The sequence below is a fragment of the Mixophyes fleayi genome, assembly GCF_038048845.1.
Source record: "Mixophyes fleayi isolate aMixFle1 chromosome 12 unlocalized genomic scaffold, aMixFle1.hap1 SUPER_12_unloc_2, whole genome shotgun sequence".
Taxonomy (NCBI): domain Eukaryota; kingdom Metazoa; phylum Chordata; class Amphibia; order Anura; family Limnodynastidae; genus Mixophyes; species Mixophyes fleayi.
The window spans coordinates 1,403,085-1,421,208 of NW_027445896.1; the positions used below are offsets into that span (position 1 = coordinate 1,403,085).

At 40.7% G+C, this 18,124-nt stretch overlaps 1 protein-coding gene across 1 annotated transcript in view; it reads right to left on the bottom strand.

The window, feature by feature from the left end:
- The window catches only part of LOC142112116 (uncharacterized), a 177,455-nt gene extending 159,576 nt beyond the window's left edge, over positions 1–17,879 (bottom strand). The window contains exons 1-3 of the mRNA XM_075193953.1: positions 17,598–17,879; positions 8,268–8,341; positions 3,278–3,559 (exon numbers count right to left, since the gene is read on the bottom strand). Coding sequence (XP_075050054.1) covers positions 3,278–3,559; positions 8,268–8,341; positions 17,598–17,879 — 638 coding nt within the window. The remainder of the gene's footprint in view (positions 1–3,277; positions 3,560–8,267; positions 8,342–17,597) is intronic.
- Between the last annotated feature and the right edge of the window lie 245 nt (positions 17,880–18,124).

The window sequence follows — 18,124 nt, forward strand, 5'->3', positions numbered from 1 at the left end:
TTATGTTTTAGCCCTGTTTCCATCTAAGTCCAAGCCTCAGTTTGGAGCTGAATGTGTTTGCGTGTATTAGTTTTCTTTTATTTAAGTCCAAGCCTCGTTTTGGTATTTATATGCATTAAATGTGTTTCTAAATCCAAACCTCATTTTTTACTCCATCTAAAAGAATGCAGCCTCACTTTGAATCTCCTTCAAGCCTCATTGCGAGTTAAGCGAGGACTTCCGTACAGGATCTTTGTCTCCACGGCGGCACTTTATTGGCTGCTATACACTTTAAAAAGTCAGACAATTAGTAACATTGAGAAAGACTCAAATCTGAGGAGTCAAAACGCGTTGGTCACTGTGGTGATTCCTCGCTGACCAGGACGTTCACTTGGTTGGTGATTGGAAGGAGAATTCCGGGACTAATTTCAGCTTTACCTTCCTCCAAGTCTATTCGTGTGAGCTTTGTGGTAGGGTCATCCACCCTATATTTATGTAGATGGTACTTATTTGTGCACCAGTTTTTATCTATATGGAATGTGAGTGTATTTTTAAATATCTGGTATCGGTGTAATAAAGAATAATGCAGTAGATATTTTTAGGTCTTTTTTTGCACATTTCCATATTGGGAGCTATATACTGAAAGAAGACTCTATGAAGATCAATGTAGAGAATACAACGCAATAATACAAGAAGCTTTTAAGTAAGCACATTATATAAGGGGGTTACCCCATTCACCTACACGTGGTTCACTGGTTTCCAGAGACAACTGCACCACTAGGAACTGAACACCAGTTATTGTACAAGAAAAATCGTTAGTCTTTGGACTTTAATGCTCTTCTGGGTGGAGGATATTTAAGTGTTAACATACTACACTATGTGTTATATATTATCCAGCTGGGAAGTGTTGCTTTATGAAGACTTCCACTGGTCTCTTAACCTACATATACTTGTGAGCGTCCAAGCACGTATATAATATATAATATATATATATATATATATAATTATTTATATTATTTCACACCAAACCACATATACTATGTGTACCAGATAAATATAAATTATTTTGCTTATCTGTACAGGTTCCTGTTGGCTCAATATTGCTTGTCTAGTTCACACCATACATAGATATAAAGAATGAGAAATCCCATATAGTATCTTTTCATAAAAACAAATTTATTGAATAATATAAAAATTGCACATTCACAAAAAATAAAAGAATCAAAGTCTTATCTGTAATCAAGGTGTAATTATACCAGTACTCACTGTCATTAGTCACCACCAGGGGCAGGCTGGGCTGGGGGGCACCTGCCCACCGGGCCGGTCACATAATGGGCTACCTTGGGCTGGATCACTTAGCCACTAGCCTTTTTTTCCCTTTAAAATGGTCCAAATAGGCTGTTGAATCGAGGTTTCCCCCCAGGGCTAAAATTTGCCACCCCTCCCCTGATCACCACTCAGTGGAGTCAGAAAACAAAAGATTGAATTACTGGTGGTTCAATTCCAATATTGGATACAGAGAAAGTTTGAGAAATATATCACATGTAATGACCTCAACACGTTTCGTCTACTAGAGACTTTATCAGGAGAATAAATTCACCTATATGTGCATTTATTACTTATACTATAGCTGGTGGCCATTTTGCACATGCACAGTTCATATTCATCAGTGCGCATGCGCGGCTTGAGAATTAAGTGCAGATCGTTCGTGATTGCACCAAGTAAACACCTAGGAATGCCTCACATTACCTGTAAAATATATCAGAAACAGAGGCAGAGGATCTAAGAGACCTCATATATGTGGCTTAACAATTTCTTACAAGTGGCAGCCATAACAATTCCGTGCACGGCACCAGTTAGCTTATTGTGGTGCACACCTGTCTCGTTCGCAAATTAGATAAGGGCAACATAACCAATATACACAGCCACAACATTAAAACCACCTGCCTAATATTGTGTAGGTCCCCCTCCCCTTGTGCCAACAAAACTGTTTTGACCATGCGAGGCATGGACTCCACAAGACCTGTGAAGGTGTCCTGTGGGATGTGGCACCAAGACGTTAGCAGATCCTTTAAGTACTGTAAGTTGTAAGGTGGGGCTTCCAAGGCTTGGACTTATTCTTACAGCATATTCCACAGATGCTCGAATGGACTGAGATCTAGGGAATTTGGAGGCCAAGTCAACACCTTGAACTCTTTGTCATGTCCCTCAACCCATTCCTGAACACTTTTTGCAATGTGGCAGGGTGCATTATCCTGTTGAAACAGGCTACTACATTCAGGGAATACCGCTGCCATGGAGGGGTGTACTTGGTCTGCAACAAAGCTTAGGTAGGTGGTATGTGTCAAAGTAACACCCACATGAATGCCAGGACCCAATGTTTCCCAGTAGATTATAATCTAGAGTATCACAATGCCTCCACCGGCTTGCCTTCTTCCCATTGTACATCCTGGTGACTTCTCTTCCCCATATTAAACGATGCACACGCACCTGTCCATCCATGATGTAAAAGAAAATGCGATTCATCAGACAAGGCCACCGTCTTCTATTGCTCCATGGTCCAGTTCTGGCACTCACTTGCCCATTGTAGGCATTTTGGTGGTGGATCATCATGAGCTCTCTAACCGTTCTGTGGCTACACAGCCCCATAGGCAGCAACCTTCGATCCACTGTGTGTTCTGACACCTTGCTATCATAGCCAGCATTACCTTTTTCAGAAATTTGTGCTATAGTAACTCTTCTATGGGATCGGACCAGCCAGGCTAGCCTATGCTCCTCATGCGCTTGGGTGCCCATGACCCTGTCGTTGGTTCACCGGTTGTCCTTTCTTGGACTACTTTTGGTAGGTACTAACCACTGCATACCGCAAACACCCCACAAGATCTGTCGTTTTGGAGATGCTCTGACCCAGTCATCTAGCCATCACAATTTGACTCTTGTCAAAGTCGCTCAGATCCTTACGCATACCCATTCTTCCTGCTTCCAACACATCAACTTCAAAAACTAAGTGTTGACTTGCTGTCTAATATATCCCACCACTTAACAGGTGCCATTATAACGAGATAATAACTGTTATTCACTTCACTTGTCAGCGATATTAATATTGTGGACGACTGGACTATATATATGTATTATATATACACACACACGGATCAATTGTTTAATTTACATTAACAGTTAACTGATTTCACAATATTTGGAGAATTGCGGAAAACTTGTTTCATTTCCAATTGCTTTTGTCTTGTGTGAAATTTTTGATGTTCAACAAGTTTAAATTTCTGTGTAAAACATTTCCAACATTTTCTCACCTGTGTGACTTCTCTGATGTTTAACAAGATTTGATTTCTCTGCAAAACATTTTCCACACTCAGAACATGTATATGGTTTCTCACCTGTGTGACTTCTCTGATGTTTAACAAGAGATGATTTATGTATAAAACATTTCCCACATTCAGAACATGGAAATGGTTTCTCACCTGTGTGAGTTCTCTGATGTAAAACAAGATTTGATTTCTCTGCAAAACATTTTCCACACTCAGAACATGTAAATGATTTCTCACCTGTGTTAGTTGTCTGATGTCTTAAAAATAAATATTAAAATATTAAAAATATTAAATAAAATAAATATTAATAAAATATTAAAAATAGATATTAAATATTAGATCTGTGTTTAAGTCAAGTTTGTTGTAGGTGTACAAGATGGACATGATAGGAAATGATAAGAGAGCTAGTTGACCTTATGCTAGTGGTCAGTGGATTTATCCTGTAGAAGGAGAAGAAGAATGATTTTGGAACAGGATGAGAAGCAGCAGGAAAAGAGAGAGTACACCGAGTAATTCATAGTTCACCAAGGCGTGTTAGAGAGCGGTGTAACCTTTCAGAGAGGCCATTTTGTATGATGACCTTAACGGTGTTTTGGCACAAATGACAGCTCACAGTCATGTTGTTACTGGGCTTGAGAAATGATTTGCCAGATTGCAATTTTGTTTGCAACTGGTTCTGTTCAGCACCAGTAATGGGCATGGCCAAGGCACACATTGCATGCATTGGAGTGTGCTTCTGAAATCACAGGGCAAAAATACCCAAAATATACATTTTTGCATGTGATGATTCTGAATAGCAAGACATAAAAATAGAGTTTCCCAGAAGAGCCTTTTTCCCAAAATAGATAAATAGAGGATACATGTGCACAAGATATAATAAATATAAATCCTTGTGTATGTAAAGCTGCTGCAGTCTCTTTAGATAAACATAGAAAACTGAGATCTTACATACGACATATACATAAATGTATGTAAGATCTGAGTTCTAATTGGATTCATTGATGGCCCTTACTGATTGGCCAATATACTTTTAGATTTCCAAGCAGAATTTGGGCTCCATCCTTCTGAAAATATTTCACTTGGAGGCGGAGAAACGCGTCACGTTATAGAGTTGTTGGTTGTGCACTCAAACACTGTGGCCGCTGTTGGGATATCTTCTTATGGCAGACTTATAAGCGCTGCTCTTTCAATGACCGGAAAACTGAAAACTATCATCAGGAGAGAGGTGACATCCTGCAATTAACTCCTAGTTATTGCTTCAGAGCTATTTGAGAATGGAACAATGTTAATGGGAAAAGTATAGACAGGACAATCTCTGTCTCTTCTCTCATATCTCCAATTTATTGCAATATATTATTCCTCTGGTGTTAGAGAGAATCATACAATAAATGGAAGTAAATGTTCCCTACAGATTGGATTGATCGATATTGAAATGAGAATATCATCATGTAGTTACATATATATATATATATATATACACACACACATTTATCTATCTAAATATTTATGTATATATATATATATATATATATATATATATCCAGTCGTTTTTCCTTCCTTGATTCCCACATGCGTGAATATTGCGCCAGTCTACTCTATATGAGCGATTCCAACAGGGCAACATGTCTGCAGAGTTGCTGTTATTAATGTATTAAGTTAAGTGCTATTTTTTATCACATAATGTATTGTGTATTGGATTCTCTAATTAATCATTTAGAGAAGTATTATCAGTATAACCTATAATTATGACTCACCATAAATTAAGGCATTACCTGGCCTTTCATTCCTCTTCTGTGTCTTCCTGCTTCCAGCTGGATCATCATCATCATCATTTATTTATTGATCATGTTCAGGAGAACTACCAGTGGTAGTTGTGGTAGTTGTTAGTAGAACAGGTACAGGGTATCCGGCCTCTATAACTCTCTTTGTGTGATATTATTTCCCACCTGCTGCACTGTGTCATTAATTCTCATTAAAGGATCATTTAATTTACATACATATCATTTTTTAACTCTTTTTCTGTCTTTCGTCTTGTGCATTATGAATACTTAGTTAGATCTTTCTTAATTGATTAAATTACACATTCCTTTAGTTGAGCCTACCATACTCCCAGCTATACTACTAGGTATCCACCACTTTACCATCTTATTTTCCTTGACTATTCCCTTGTCCACTCTCCTCTTCTTCCTGGGGTACTCTCTGTATACTCCACCATGTCCTCGTACCTTCACCACATTATCTTAGTGTTTTCTGTCTCTCACACCTTCTACCCCAACATCTCATCCCCCTTCTACCTAATTTTCTTTTAACTTTTTATTTGTAACAGCAGATAGATATCAATATACAGCACAACCGTACATGTTGTTGACATTAAATAAGAACCAAGGTTACACAATCTAAAAATCGGAGAGGAAACAAAAAATAAAATAAAACAAAACAAAGCAAAAATACAAATGACTATAGAAATATAGATTATATTCTATGTCACATTCCAATTGGTAGTTGGGAATTAACGGCCTACGTGGTGAGTGTACAAGTGAGGACTTTTCCCGTACCAAAGATAGACCATGTAAGGTTGGATATATATAACAAATAGAAATAAAACTGCTGTTTTATTTTTTAATTTTTTATGATGAGGGGGAGAAGGGAGAGGGACTGGGGTAGAGGTGGAGAGATTTTCCAAATTGGAAATACATCTCCTACCTCCTTTTCTTAAATCTTTATAGTAGAAACTGAAGCTTTACATAAGATCTGAAACCACTTGATTCCCATTTCCCTATATACATAATCATCTTGTCACTTCAGCCCCAGCTGACAGCCTCCATTACTGTCCCAATCAGGAAGGAGTGTAACCCATATTCTGCCACTGACCCCCCCAGCTTCCCCATGCACTGTCTGACAATAGATATAAACTGAAAGTGATACAGAAAAGCTGATTGTGCCGAGATAGGATTACAGTTACAATCCCCCCATACAAAGGTATGTATCTGGTCACTAGTATTTGGATATATTGTTATCCCCATTTGGCACATATAATTCCCACTCTAGAATCCAAGACTTCTCCTGCGCTGCCCCCCTTCACTGGAACGACCTCCCTCGCTCCATCCGTCTCTCACCCAACCTGTGCTCCTTCAAACGGGCACTTAAAACTCACCTGTTTCTTAAGGCCTACCAACCATCCACTTAACCTCTCATCTCTTCGGTTCTCCCCTTTGCCTCACTGGCTCCCTTCTGTGCCTGATTCTGTTCACCCTCCCTTAGGATGTAAGCTCGTATGAGCAGGGCCCTCTTTCCTCCTGTCTCCATACCTGTTCTTCCACTCCGTCTCTACTGTATTTGCCTGCCCGGAGTTTACGAAGTATTGGTATTTTATGTTTAATGTTCTGTACTGTTTTGCCCTGTATGGTCTACTGTTTGTACTGTGTACGGCGCTGTGGAAACCATGTGGCGCCTTACAAATAAATGATAATAATAATAATAATAATAATAATAATAATAATAAAGACTCTGTGGATTCATTTGGTTGAAGTATATGGATTTCATAATATGGTTCTGAATGAAGAGTCAATGCACTAAAACTACAGGTTCATAAATATATATCCAGGTGGGCTCCATGTGCCTCTTTTGGACTACAAATTGTCTGCTGGACTATATCCTGGCCAGTTACCCCCTCCCTTAGTGAGGACAGGAAGTCTGGAGCAGCTGGAGCCCCTTTCACAACATAAATGTATAGAAGGGATTGAAACAGGAAGTTGCTATTCATCATCTGGGATTAAGCCCTGCAGTAACCAGTTTGCTACTCTATTGTTCTCTCTAGGACTGTGTCAGACTACTATGCACTAGACCAGCTGGGGGGAAACCCATGTGGGGATGACTTCTCTCCACTCCCATATCCAACCCCTGATTTGGGAGCCAATGGCATTCTGTACGGACTTGGGATAACCTTACAGGACGGGATTTCACCTGTGGGTATTCTGAACTGTTTAAAAAGAGACTGCAAGGAGACCAAGGGTTGTTTATTGGATATCCTGAGCTTGGTATTGAAGATCTGTCTCCTACCAGCTCCAACGTGTGTCCTGATTACAATTTTACATCTAGGCACATCTCTGGCTGAACATCGTGCAACAGTATAACTCTGCCCCAATGGGAGCTGCTTGTGAGTCTGCACATCTGGGGGTAAATGTATCAAGCTGAGAGTTTTCCGGCGGGTTTGAAAAGTGGAGATGTTGCCTATTGCAACCAATCAGATTCTAGCTTTCATTTTGTAGAATGCACTAAATAAATGATAGCTAGAATCTGATTGGTTTTTCAAACCCGCCGGAAAACTCTCAGCTTGATACATTTACCCCCTGGTGTGCCTACAGGAGTAGGGTGACAGGGGTCCAGGCTGCTAACATCTCGGTAGTGAACATAAGGCCGGGAGGCCAGGACCAGCAAGCCTAGAAGTGTAGAAATCGGAGGAATCTGGAAGACCTGAGTACTGAGCTATTGTGACAAAAGCATCAGGACCAGAGACTTTTTTACAACTTAGCCCGGCCAAAGAAATACTGTTTAAACATATGTAACGGTTCCTCATATCTTTATCTGGGGATGTGTTGGGGAGGTTTTTAGATGTTGGCGATTTAATATAGTTATTGTGTTACAGTTGTGTTTGCACCTTCTGTAATAAAGGTACTATTATAGCTACCACTCCTCTTTGTCTGCGTGATCCAAAGAACACTAAGGTACCAGGGCTACTCTGTGGGCCTTGACTCTAATGCCCTGGTGTCCTGACACTGATCATCAAAATCTGAGGAGCATGACTGTCCCAATACTATCCCCATTCATTATAGGTTTTCATAAGACGCTGGTCTCGTCACATGAAAAGAAAAATGTCCAGATAGTGGATAACTGACTTGATTCCCATTTCCCACCTTAGCACCCACTCTTTTAAGGAGGTGAAAGCTTCAGGAAGATGCCTCTCACAGAATGGCCGCATCAAGCGAGGTGTATGATGCAGAACATGTCTCCTTACTGATCCCATTAGTCACCGAATCTTTCTTTGGAATTGACAAATGATGAATCAGGCTGAATATTCTGGGCTTTGTTTTAGGGACCATTTACAGTGCATAATGCATGGCTGACATCAAATATCCATACAGTTTCAACTCTTTGGACTCCCTATAAGGAACTCTAAAAACATTCTTAAACCCATTCTCCAATAATAATGCTGCCTCCCTGTCTGGATGTCTCCTAAGTCAGGGATGCTTTGTATCTATATTTAATTTGTTATGTCTTTTTCAAGCAGGTTTCCCATGCCTGAACTGTCTTCCGATGTTGAAAACACTTAGCAAGCGGCTGCCCTCCACCACAGCTGAACATTCATGTCTGAGTCTGCATGGGGCCACATACATTGGCCATCAATAAATTGCCAGCATGTTCCCTTTTTTGCTCCTACCAACACCACAGCAGGCCCAGGAGAAGACCACTGCCAACCCATTGCAGGAAATCCCAACCTCATTTATAGCCACATGGGACATCCAGACAGCAAGAACTTGTAAAACATGCCCATATTCAGGGCATAAAATAACGTTTCTCCCCTTTATTACTTCTCTGACATACAATACCTTTCTGAATTACTTTGAAACCCTTTCCCACATCAGCACATGAATTTGGCTGTTCCCTAAGTGATTTCTCTGATATTTAACAATTTGGAATATGTGTAAAACATTTACCACATTCAGAGCAAGAATATCTCGCCTGTATGACATGGTCTTTCTCCTGTATGGTGCGCAACAAGAAGTGAATTATGTGCTAAATATTTCCAACATTCTGTAATATGGTTTCTTCACGGTATGGCTTCTCTGATACTTAAGAAGTAATATTTTAGGAAAACATTTCCCACATTCTGAGCAGGACCAAGATTTACCTGGAGGAGGTGGGAGGGCAGCCATAACCCCTGAGCTGCCTTAACCTTAGACCTCACCTACCTTTCCTTGAACAGTCACAATTTGTGTTGGTCAAATAGGCTGAACCTACTAGGAAAGGTGTTTGGGCTGATCGGGGGGAACTCTTGGCAAACTGTGCATGGTTTGAGTGGATTGGCAATTGGATTAAATTGTCCTGATTTTGCAATTGGTATTAATGACAGGTATTGCACAGGTACTGGTCCCAGTGTACATCTATTTTGCCTAAGAGAAGCTGACTTGTACAGTCAAACAAATAGCTACAATAAAAAGTGTTGCATCCCTCTCTCTCTGTGTAGTGAATAAAGCTCTTTTGAAATATGCCCATAGCAAGGGAATTTCTTATCCACATAAATATCTAGTTATTGCTACAGTAAGAAGAAAAACACAGACACAATTCTTTCATTAGAAAATGTATTGCATGGAAATGGTAAAATAACCACATGCACAGTGTACACATAACAACATATACAACAAAATCATAACTAGTACAATAAAGACATAATGGGGCTTATTCAGAGTTGGACGCATTTGCGCACCAAACGTACGTTGGAAATAATGTACACAAAAAAGTGGAATTACTCATTGATGTTGAGTCTCAAGACGCCTGCAGCTCAAAAACAGTTTCTTTGTGACCAATGTAGGTCTGCCCCCCCCCCCCCCCGATACAGTGGGGTGCAGATATAAAATGTAATTAAAAATGGAAATGTCAATTACGCAATACTCAATCAGCAAATTAGAAACAGCTAAATAGGGCTGATAGTCATCATCATATACCTGCACCAAAGATCTAATACCTGTATGAGGTTCGAGCCCTAAAAGGCGTATTTGCAGATGTTATGTTACAATTACATGAACTCACCCATACTGTGCTCAGCCCATGCATGCTAGTCCCTGCACATCCTTATTCTACTTTTCCAGACAAAGGCGGACGGATGTCAGCGATATAAATAACTCTATATATGGACATATACTTTCTGGATTTTGGAATCGTTGCAGTATGAAAATTAGAGATGGGCGGGTCCGGTTCTCCGAGAACCGAACCCACCCGAACTTTGGGTATCCGAGTACCGAGCTGAGCAGCTCGGTACTCTCCCGCCCATTCCGAATCCAAATCGAGGCCGAACGTCATTGTGACGTCGTCGGATCTCGGGACTCGGTTCTCGCGATACTTCAACTTTATAAATACACGCCTCCACAGCAATCCATCGCCATTTGACAGAGGGAGAGAGCAGGGTGTAGTCATAGGCTAATTAGAGCAGGGACAGAGAATACCATATTGTTCTTGCAATTGCTCTAACCAAAATCGCTAGTGCAGAGAGGAGGATAGAGGTTTATTATTTTTTCTTCATATTTGGCACTCCCCAGCGCTTTTGGGGTGTCCCCCATAATTGTGCATTAATATTTCTGGCTGTCAAAAGTCATATCTGTCAGCAGTATCTACTAAATAATTTGTAGCACACCTCAGTGTTTTTGGGGTGTCCTCCCTAATTGTGCATTAATATTTCTGGCTGTCAAAAGTCATATCTGTCAGCAGTATCTACTCAATAATTTTTAGCACTCCTCAGTGTTTTTGGGGTGTCCTCCCTAATTGTGCATTAATATTTCTGGCTGTCAAAAGTCATATCTGTCAGCAGTATCTACTCAATAATTTTTAGCACTCCTCAGTGTTTTTGGGGTGTCCTCCCTAATTGTGCATTAATATTTCTGGCTGTCAAAAGTCATATCTGTCAGCAGTATCTACTCAATAATTTTTAGCACTCCTCAGTGTTTTTGGGGTGTCCTCCCTAATTGTGCATTAATATTTCTGGCTGTCAAAAGTCATATCTGTCAGCAGTATCTACTCAATAATTTTTAGCACTCCTCAGTGTTTTTGGGGTGTCCTCCCTAATTGTGCATTAATATTTCTGGCTGTCAAAAGTCATATCTGTCAGCAGTATCTACTCAATAATTTTTAGCACTCCTCAGTGTTTTTGGGGTGTCCTCCCTAATTGTGCATTAATATTTCTGGCTGTCAAAAGTCATATCTGTCAGCAGTATCTACTCAATAATTTTTAGCACTCCTCAGTGTTTTTGGGGTGTCCTCCCTAATTGTGCATTAATATTTCTGGCTGTCAAAAGTCATATCTGTCAGCAGTATCTACTCAATAATTTTTAGCACTCCTCAGTGTTTTTGGGGTGTCCTCCCTAATTGTGCATTAATATTTCTGGCTGTCAAAAGTCATATCTGTCAGCAGTATCTACTCAATAATTTTTAGCACTCCTCAGTGTTTTTGGGGTGTCCTCCCTAATTGTGCATTAATATTTCTGGCTGTCAAAAGTCATATCTGTCAGCAGTATCTACTCAATAATTTTTAGCACTCCTCAGTGTTTTTGGGGTGTCCTCCCTAATTGTGCATTAATATTTCTGGCTGTCAAAAGTCATATCTGTCAGCAGTATCTACTCAATAATTTTTAGCACTCCTCAGTGTTTTTGGGGTGTCCTCCCTAATTGTGCATTAATATTTCTGGCTGTCAAAAGTCATATCTGTCAGCAGTATCTACTCAATAATTTTTAGCACTCCTCAGTGTTTTTGGGGTGTCCTCCCTAATTGTGCATTAATATTTCTGGCTGTCAAAAGTCATATCTGTCAGCAGTATCTACTCAATAATTTTTAGCACTCCTCAGTGTTTTTGGGGTGTCCTCCCTAATTGTGCATTAATATTTCTGGCTGTCAAAAGTCATATCTGTCAGCAGTATCTACTCAATAATTTTTAGCACTCCTCAGTGTTTTTGGGGTGTCCTCCCTAATTGTGCATTAATATTTCTGGCTGTCAAAAGTCATATCTGTCAGCAGTATCTACTCAATAATTTTTAGCACTCCTCAGTGTTTTTGGGGTGTCCTCCCTAATTGTGCATTAATATTTCTGGCTGTCAAAAGTCATATCTGTCAGCAGTATCTACTCAATAATTTTTAGCACTCCTCAGTGTTTTTGGGGTGTCCTCCCTAATTGTGCATTAATATTTCTGGCTGTCAAAAGTCATATCTGTCAGCAGTATCTACTCAATAATTTTTAGCACTCCCCAGTGGTTTGCGCTCAGAATGGATTCAAAGCAGTCCACATATGATCTAAATGAGCAACCAGGTTCTGTCACCAGTCCTGATGTTAGTGTTCCCAGTACGTCATCTGGCCAAGGCGATGTCAAACAACAGAGTGTTTTCAAATTAGTGCAAAAAACAAAAACCAAAAAAAAATTTACTGTATTGAAGCGAAAAAGAAGTGTAACTGAGCAAAAGTTAAGTGACGATAAAAAAAAAATTGCAAGCATGCCATTCTACACACGCAGTGGCAAAGAGAGAATGAGGCCTTCACCTTTGGCTATTAGTGGCAGATCCCAAAAAGTTACCCAGGCTACAATTGGTGCACAACTACTGTTACGCGTCAAAGCTGAGCTGCAAGATACCAGTGAGGCATTACAGGAGAATATTTGCTCTGATTCACAAATGACAACAATCCCTGTGGAGAGTCCATCCAACAGTGGGATGTCTAATCGTGAGCATTCTGCTGATGTGTGCCTTAATAGCCCGAGTGTAGCCGGTGATACCCAAATTGAGGATGCCACTTTGGAATTAGAAGAGGATGAGGGGGAGATTTGTGTAGGCGACGAGGGCGCTAATGAGGATGTTGATGAGGATGAGGTTGTTTGTGTAAGTCCTGCACCAGTGGCAGCAGTTCTGGCACGTGACAAGAAAAAGGCCATTGTCATGCCTGGGCATAAAACAAAAAAATCCACTTCTTATGTGTGGAATTATTTCTACCCAAATCCAGACAACAATTGTATAGCCATTTGTAGTGTATGTGAAGCCACAGTCAGTCGAGGGAGGGACCTTAACCATCTTGGAACCTCGTCTATGTTACGCCATTTAACGAGAGTTCATGGCAAAGTGTTGGGAAAAGCTGAAAGTTCTTCCCAAAAGAATACAAGCACTCCCTCATCAGCTAAGACCCTCCGCTCACCGACATACCGACGGCTACAAAATACACCCACCACACCATCCTCATCAATATCCTCAGTAGCGCTCGGAGTTAGCCCGGCATCCCACTTAAGGCTGGATGACTCCGGCACTATTATTGATTCCTCTGAAGAAAGCGTTAGTCCTGCTGCTGCTGTTGCTGCTGCTGGGGGTGAATCGTCATCCCAGAGGCAGGTGAATAAAATGAGCAGTCCTACATTTCAGCAATTAACTGTGAAACAATCATTTGCGAGGGGAAGCAAATATGACAGCAGTCACCCAGTCGCCAAGCGAATCACAGACGCCATGGCTGCAATGTTAGTGTTAGATCTGCGTCCAATCTCCACAATAAACGCAGCTGGTTTTTCACAGTTAATTGAGGTTTTGTGTCCGCGTTACAGAATTCCATCGCGACACCATTTCTCCCGTAAAGCTATTCCACAACTATACCAAAAAGTGTGTAAAAATGTAGAGATTGCGCTGAAAAATGCCATTCTGCCCACTGTTCACTTAACCACAGATATGTGGACAAGTGGAAGTGGCCAAACCAAAGACTATATGACTGTGACAGCCCACTGGGTTGGTCATTCACCTTCACCAGCAGGAACAGCAGCAGCATGTACACCACTACGTAACATTTGTCACAGGCAGGCCACTCTTTGTATCACCGGCTTCACTAACAGGCATACGGCTGACAATTTGTTACGCAAACTGAGAGATGTGATTGATGCATGGCTTATACCACTCGGACTCTCCCCAGGGTATGTCATTTCAGATAACGCCAACAATATAGTGCGAGCATTACAGCTGGGTGATTTCCAACATATTCCCTGTTTTGCTCACACCATCAACTTGGTGGTGCAGAGCTTCCTACGAAATAACCGTGAGGTGCAGGAGATGCTTTCGGTGGCCCGTAAAATTTCAGGCCATTTCAGGCATTCAGCCACAGCATGTAGGAGATTACAGCAGCTCCAAGAGCAGTTTAACTTGCCCTGCCACCAACTTAAGCAAGAGGTGGTAACTCGGTGGAATTCCACCCTGTACATGCTTCAGAGGATGGAGGAACAGCGCAAAGCCATCCAAGCATATTGCACAAGTCATGACATTGGGAAAGGAGGGGGGATGTATTTCACTCTTGCACAGTGGGGAATCCTTTCAGTGCTGTGCAAGGTGCTGAAACCATTTGAAGTTGTGACATGTGAGGTCAGTGCAGACTCTGCTAGTTTGAGCCAAGTCATTCCTTTAATTAGACTATTGGAAAAGCAGCTTGAGAAAATGAAGGAGGAGCTGAAAGCAAGCAATTCAGCAAAGTATGTTGGCCTTGTCGATCAAGTACTTAATTCGCTTCACAATGATCCTCGAGTTATTAAGATCTTGAACTCGGATCAGTACGTTTTGGCCACTGTGCTTGATCCAAGGTTTAAAACCTACATTGAGTCTTTACTTGTAAATGAGCGAGATGTGAACTTTTGCAAGGAGCTATTGCTCAGCAAGTTGGCCGCTGAACTGGGCCTCGGCTTGACGACGTGTCCTCCTTCACTTTCTCAAGCTGTTGCTCGTAAAAAATTAAATTTCCAAAAAAGAAGCAGGGAAGACACAGGGGGCAGACGAGAACAATTTAACATCTGGGCTGGTTTGAAGGATTTTTCAAAAAAATGTGTCACTTTGCCCATAACTCCATCCAATATGAGTATAAACATGCAAAGGATGGTGGAGGATTACTTTCAAGAGGTAGTTGATATGGAAATGTCAGACAGTCCCTTTCCTTACTGGGAAGAAAAGCAGGCCATTTGGAAACCCATGTACAAACTTGCTTTGCAATACCTAAGCTGCCCACCCTCCAGTGTGTACTCTGAACGAGTGTTCAGCACAGCAGGGAACTTAGTCAGTGATCGCCGTAGAAGGTTACTTCCCAAAAATGTGGAGAAAATGATGTTTATAAAAATGAACTACATCTTCCACGAGGAAGGCCTTCACCATCCAAGACATCCAAGCACTGACTGTTCTCTAATGGCGGATTCAAGCGGCGATGAATTGATAGTCTGTGATGATGACGTACACACTGATGAGGGTGAGGATGAAGCTGAAGATGATGCCGATAACATCTTTTTAAAACTTTCTATGTAAGTGTAGGGTGCAATCTAACCCCAAAGAGGAAAGGGACTTGTGGCATTTCCATATCACATACCATCTTGAAAGGCTGCTGTTAGGGCAATTTATCCTTAAGGGTAGGGTGTCATAGACAGAGTGACCCTAAACTGGCTTTGTCCATTTTTCATAATATTGTACAGTCTATAATGGCTGAATTTTTTAGTATTTTATACAAGTGGAGGGGGGCCTAGAGAGACAGAGTGACCCCAAACTGTCTTTCTCCATGTCAATTAATATTGTACAGTCTATAATGGCTGAATTTTTTAGTATTTTATACAAGTGGAGGGGGGCCTAGAGAGACAGAAACCAAACTGGCTTTCTCCATGTCAATTAATATTGTACAGTCTATAATGGCTGAATATTTTGGTATTTTATACAAGTGGAGGGGGGCCTTGAGAGACAGAAACCAAACTGGCTTTTTCCATTTCTTTACATATTTAACTATAAGTGTAGGGTGTAATATACATTCAAAGACGATGGCTGCATTGCCAATATGCATAGATGGAGAGGAAGACAATCTGTTTTGTGTGTAGAATAGGCCTACCAACGAAGAATTAAACTGTTTTTTTGGATGATTTATTACCTCAACAATTAGATTACTTGTCTCTAAAACAGTTGGAGCACTAAATTGGGTTAATTTAGGCCCAAAAACATGGATTTTCCCAAAAAATAGCAAAACAAAACCAAACAAAACCAAAACCAAAACCAAAACACGCAATGGCGGTTTTGCAAAACCAAAACCAAAACCAAAACACGACGGTAATCCAGATCCAAAACCGAATCCAAAACCAAAACACGGGGGTCAGTGACCATCTCTAATGAAAATACACATCTTATGCAAACAATGACGTACGTCTAACTCTAAATGAGCCCCAATATATACATTTCCTTTATACAACTATGGTAAAGATATTTTGCATTCCCCACTAGAGCAGATCAAGCTCCACCTAGTTTGATGTCTATGTACTGAAATACCAGCTGTGCGATGTTTTGCTTGTTTGTTCCACCTTCAGATTGCTTTATTTTATCTTGTACACACCATCCTGAAAATGATACTACAAGCATTTATTTTCTTAGTAGCCTCCTTCCGTGATTTTAGCCATGTATTTATAACATCAGGGAGAGTGGATTATTTTCTTGCCCCAGGATACAACACAAAGCTGCTCACTGGATACAATTATACAGAAAGCAGAGCAGAGCAACACAAACACACAGCTCTGCTGTGTGAGATGAACCACGGAACCACGGGAAACACTTGTGCATGGAGCAGGCCCCGGGGCTCCAGAGAGAGGAGGAGCAGGTGAGTAACATGATGATAACATACAACAATTAGGTGGTAATGCAGATTTAGGTGCTCCTCTGCTGCAGCACATCACTATCATGACAGTGTATTGTCTTGGCATCACAATATTCAACAGAAAGGGACTTTTAAAGAATATATATACATGATAGGGCACCAGCATACGTGTACAGCAGCTGTAGCAGTTAATAGATTGGAGAGAACATGAGGACTGGAATATCCAAATCAGTTTAAGACAAAGAATAAGACTCTAGAAACACTGTATCTACTTAATCAGGGAATTTATTTTACATCTAGATAACATTTAACATGTTTCATTCCTACAGATTAAATTTTGTTGTCTCTGAGGTACAAAATGAATAATGAACATCATGGGAATTACTAAACAATTGGTTATTTTAATAAAAGTATAATTAATTATGTGGTAGTACAATGTAAGGAATGTGAAGAAAGTATAATATCATATAAAAAACAAGGCATCGGAAAGTATAGAAAATATATATTATATTTGAACTTGGAAGTTTTATATATATGACTCTTGGGAAAATGCGAACTGTCAGATACTGTACAACAAAGTAGGATTATATTAAATTTTAACACACTGGCAGAGTGATTGCATAATTCTGATCTTAATAAGATGTAGTTAGTAGATTTTACCATACCCTGTGGCTGGTTTCCCATCCGTGAAAAGATTAACCCTTCCAATGCTGCGGTGCCAATTGGGTTAACCCCCCAGTGCTATGTGCTGGAGGTGCAATGTATTTTAAAGTGTATTTTAATAAATATATAAATGTAGATATTTGCGATGAAAGGGTTAGCCCAGGAGTAGAAATGTATAAAGTGATATGTGTGTTTATAAAATGTTATTTCAAATGTGTATAAAACAAAAGAAATTGCTTCTCACCCCACTGCTGGTCCAGTGAGGATCGGAGCTCAGCCAGAGCTTTAATTCCTCCACTCCGGTTCCCATTTGTAAGTACAGGATGACTGGAGTGTCGGAGGGGTCTCCAATCCCTGATGGTACAGTGGGGGCTGCAGGAGCAGCCCCTGGATAAAGTAGGAGCCTGGAGCTCTCTGTGTGTAAACTCCGCTGGCAGCTGTAGTTCAGTGGCTTCTGGAAGAGACTTGCAGAGGCGCCTCCTAGATTCACACATGAATCCAGGAGTCCCAGTCTGCAGGGCACCATACTGGAGCTCAAAGAGTCTGGGGACAGCTGGTGGCAACACTATTCTCCTACAACTCATGTGCAGTTGGCATTCACAGTCGGTGAATATCTGCTGACAGGTGACACCAGTAGAAGTGGTCAGTAACAGCCAGATACAGACAGTAAGAAGGAAACCCAACTAAACTGTTTAAGATCTCCCTCTCCAAACACTGGGTAGCAGAGTAAGCCCATCCAGTCACAGTTTATAACTGGTGGCAAGCAATTTG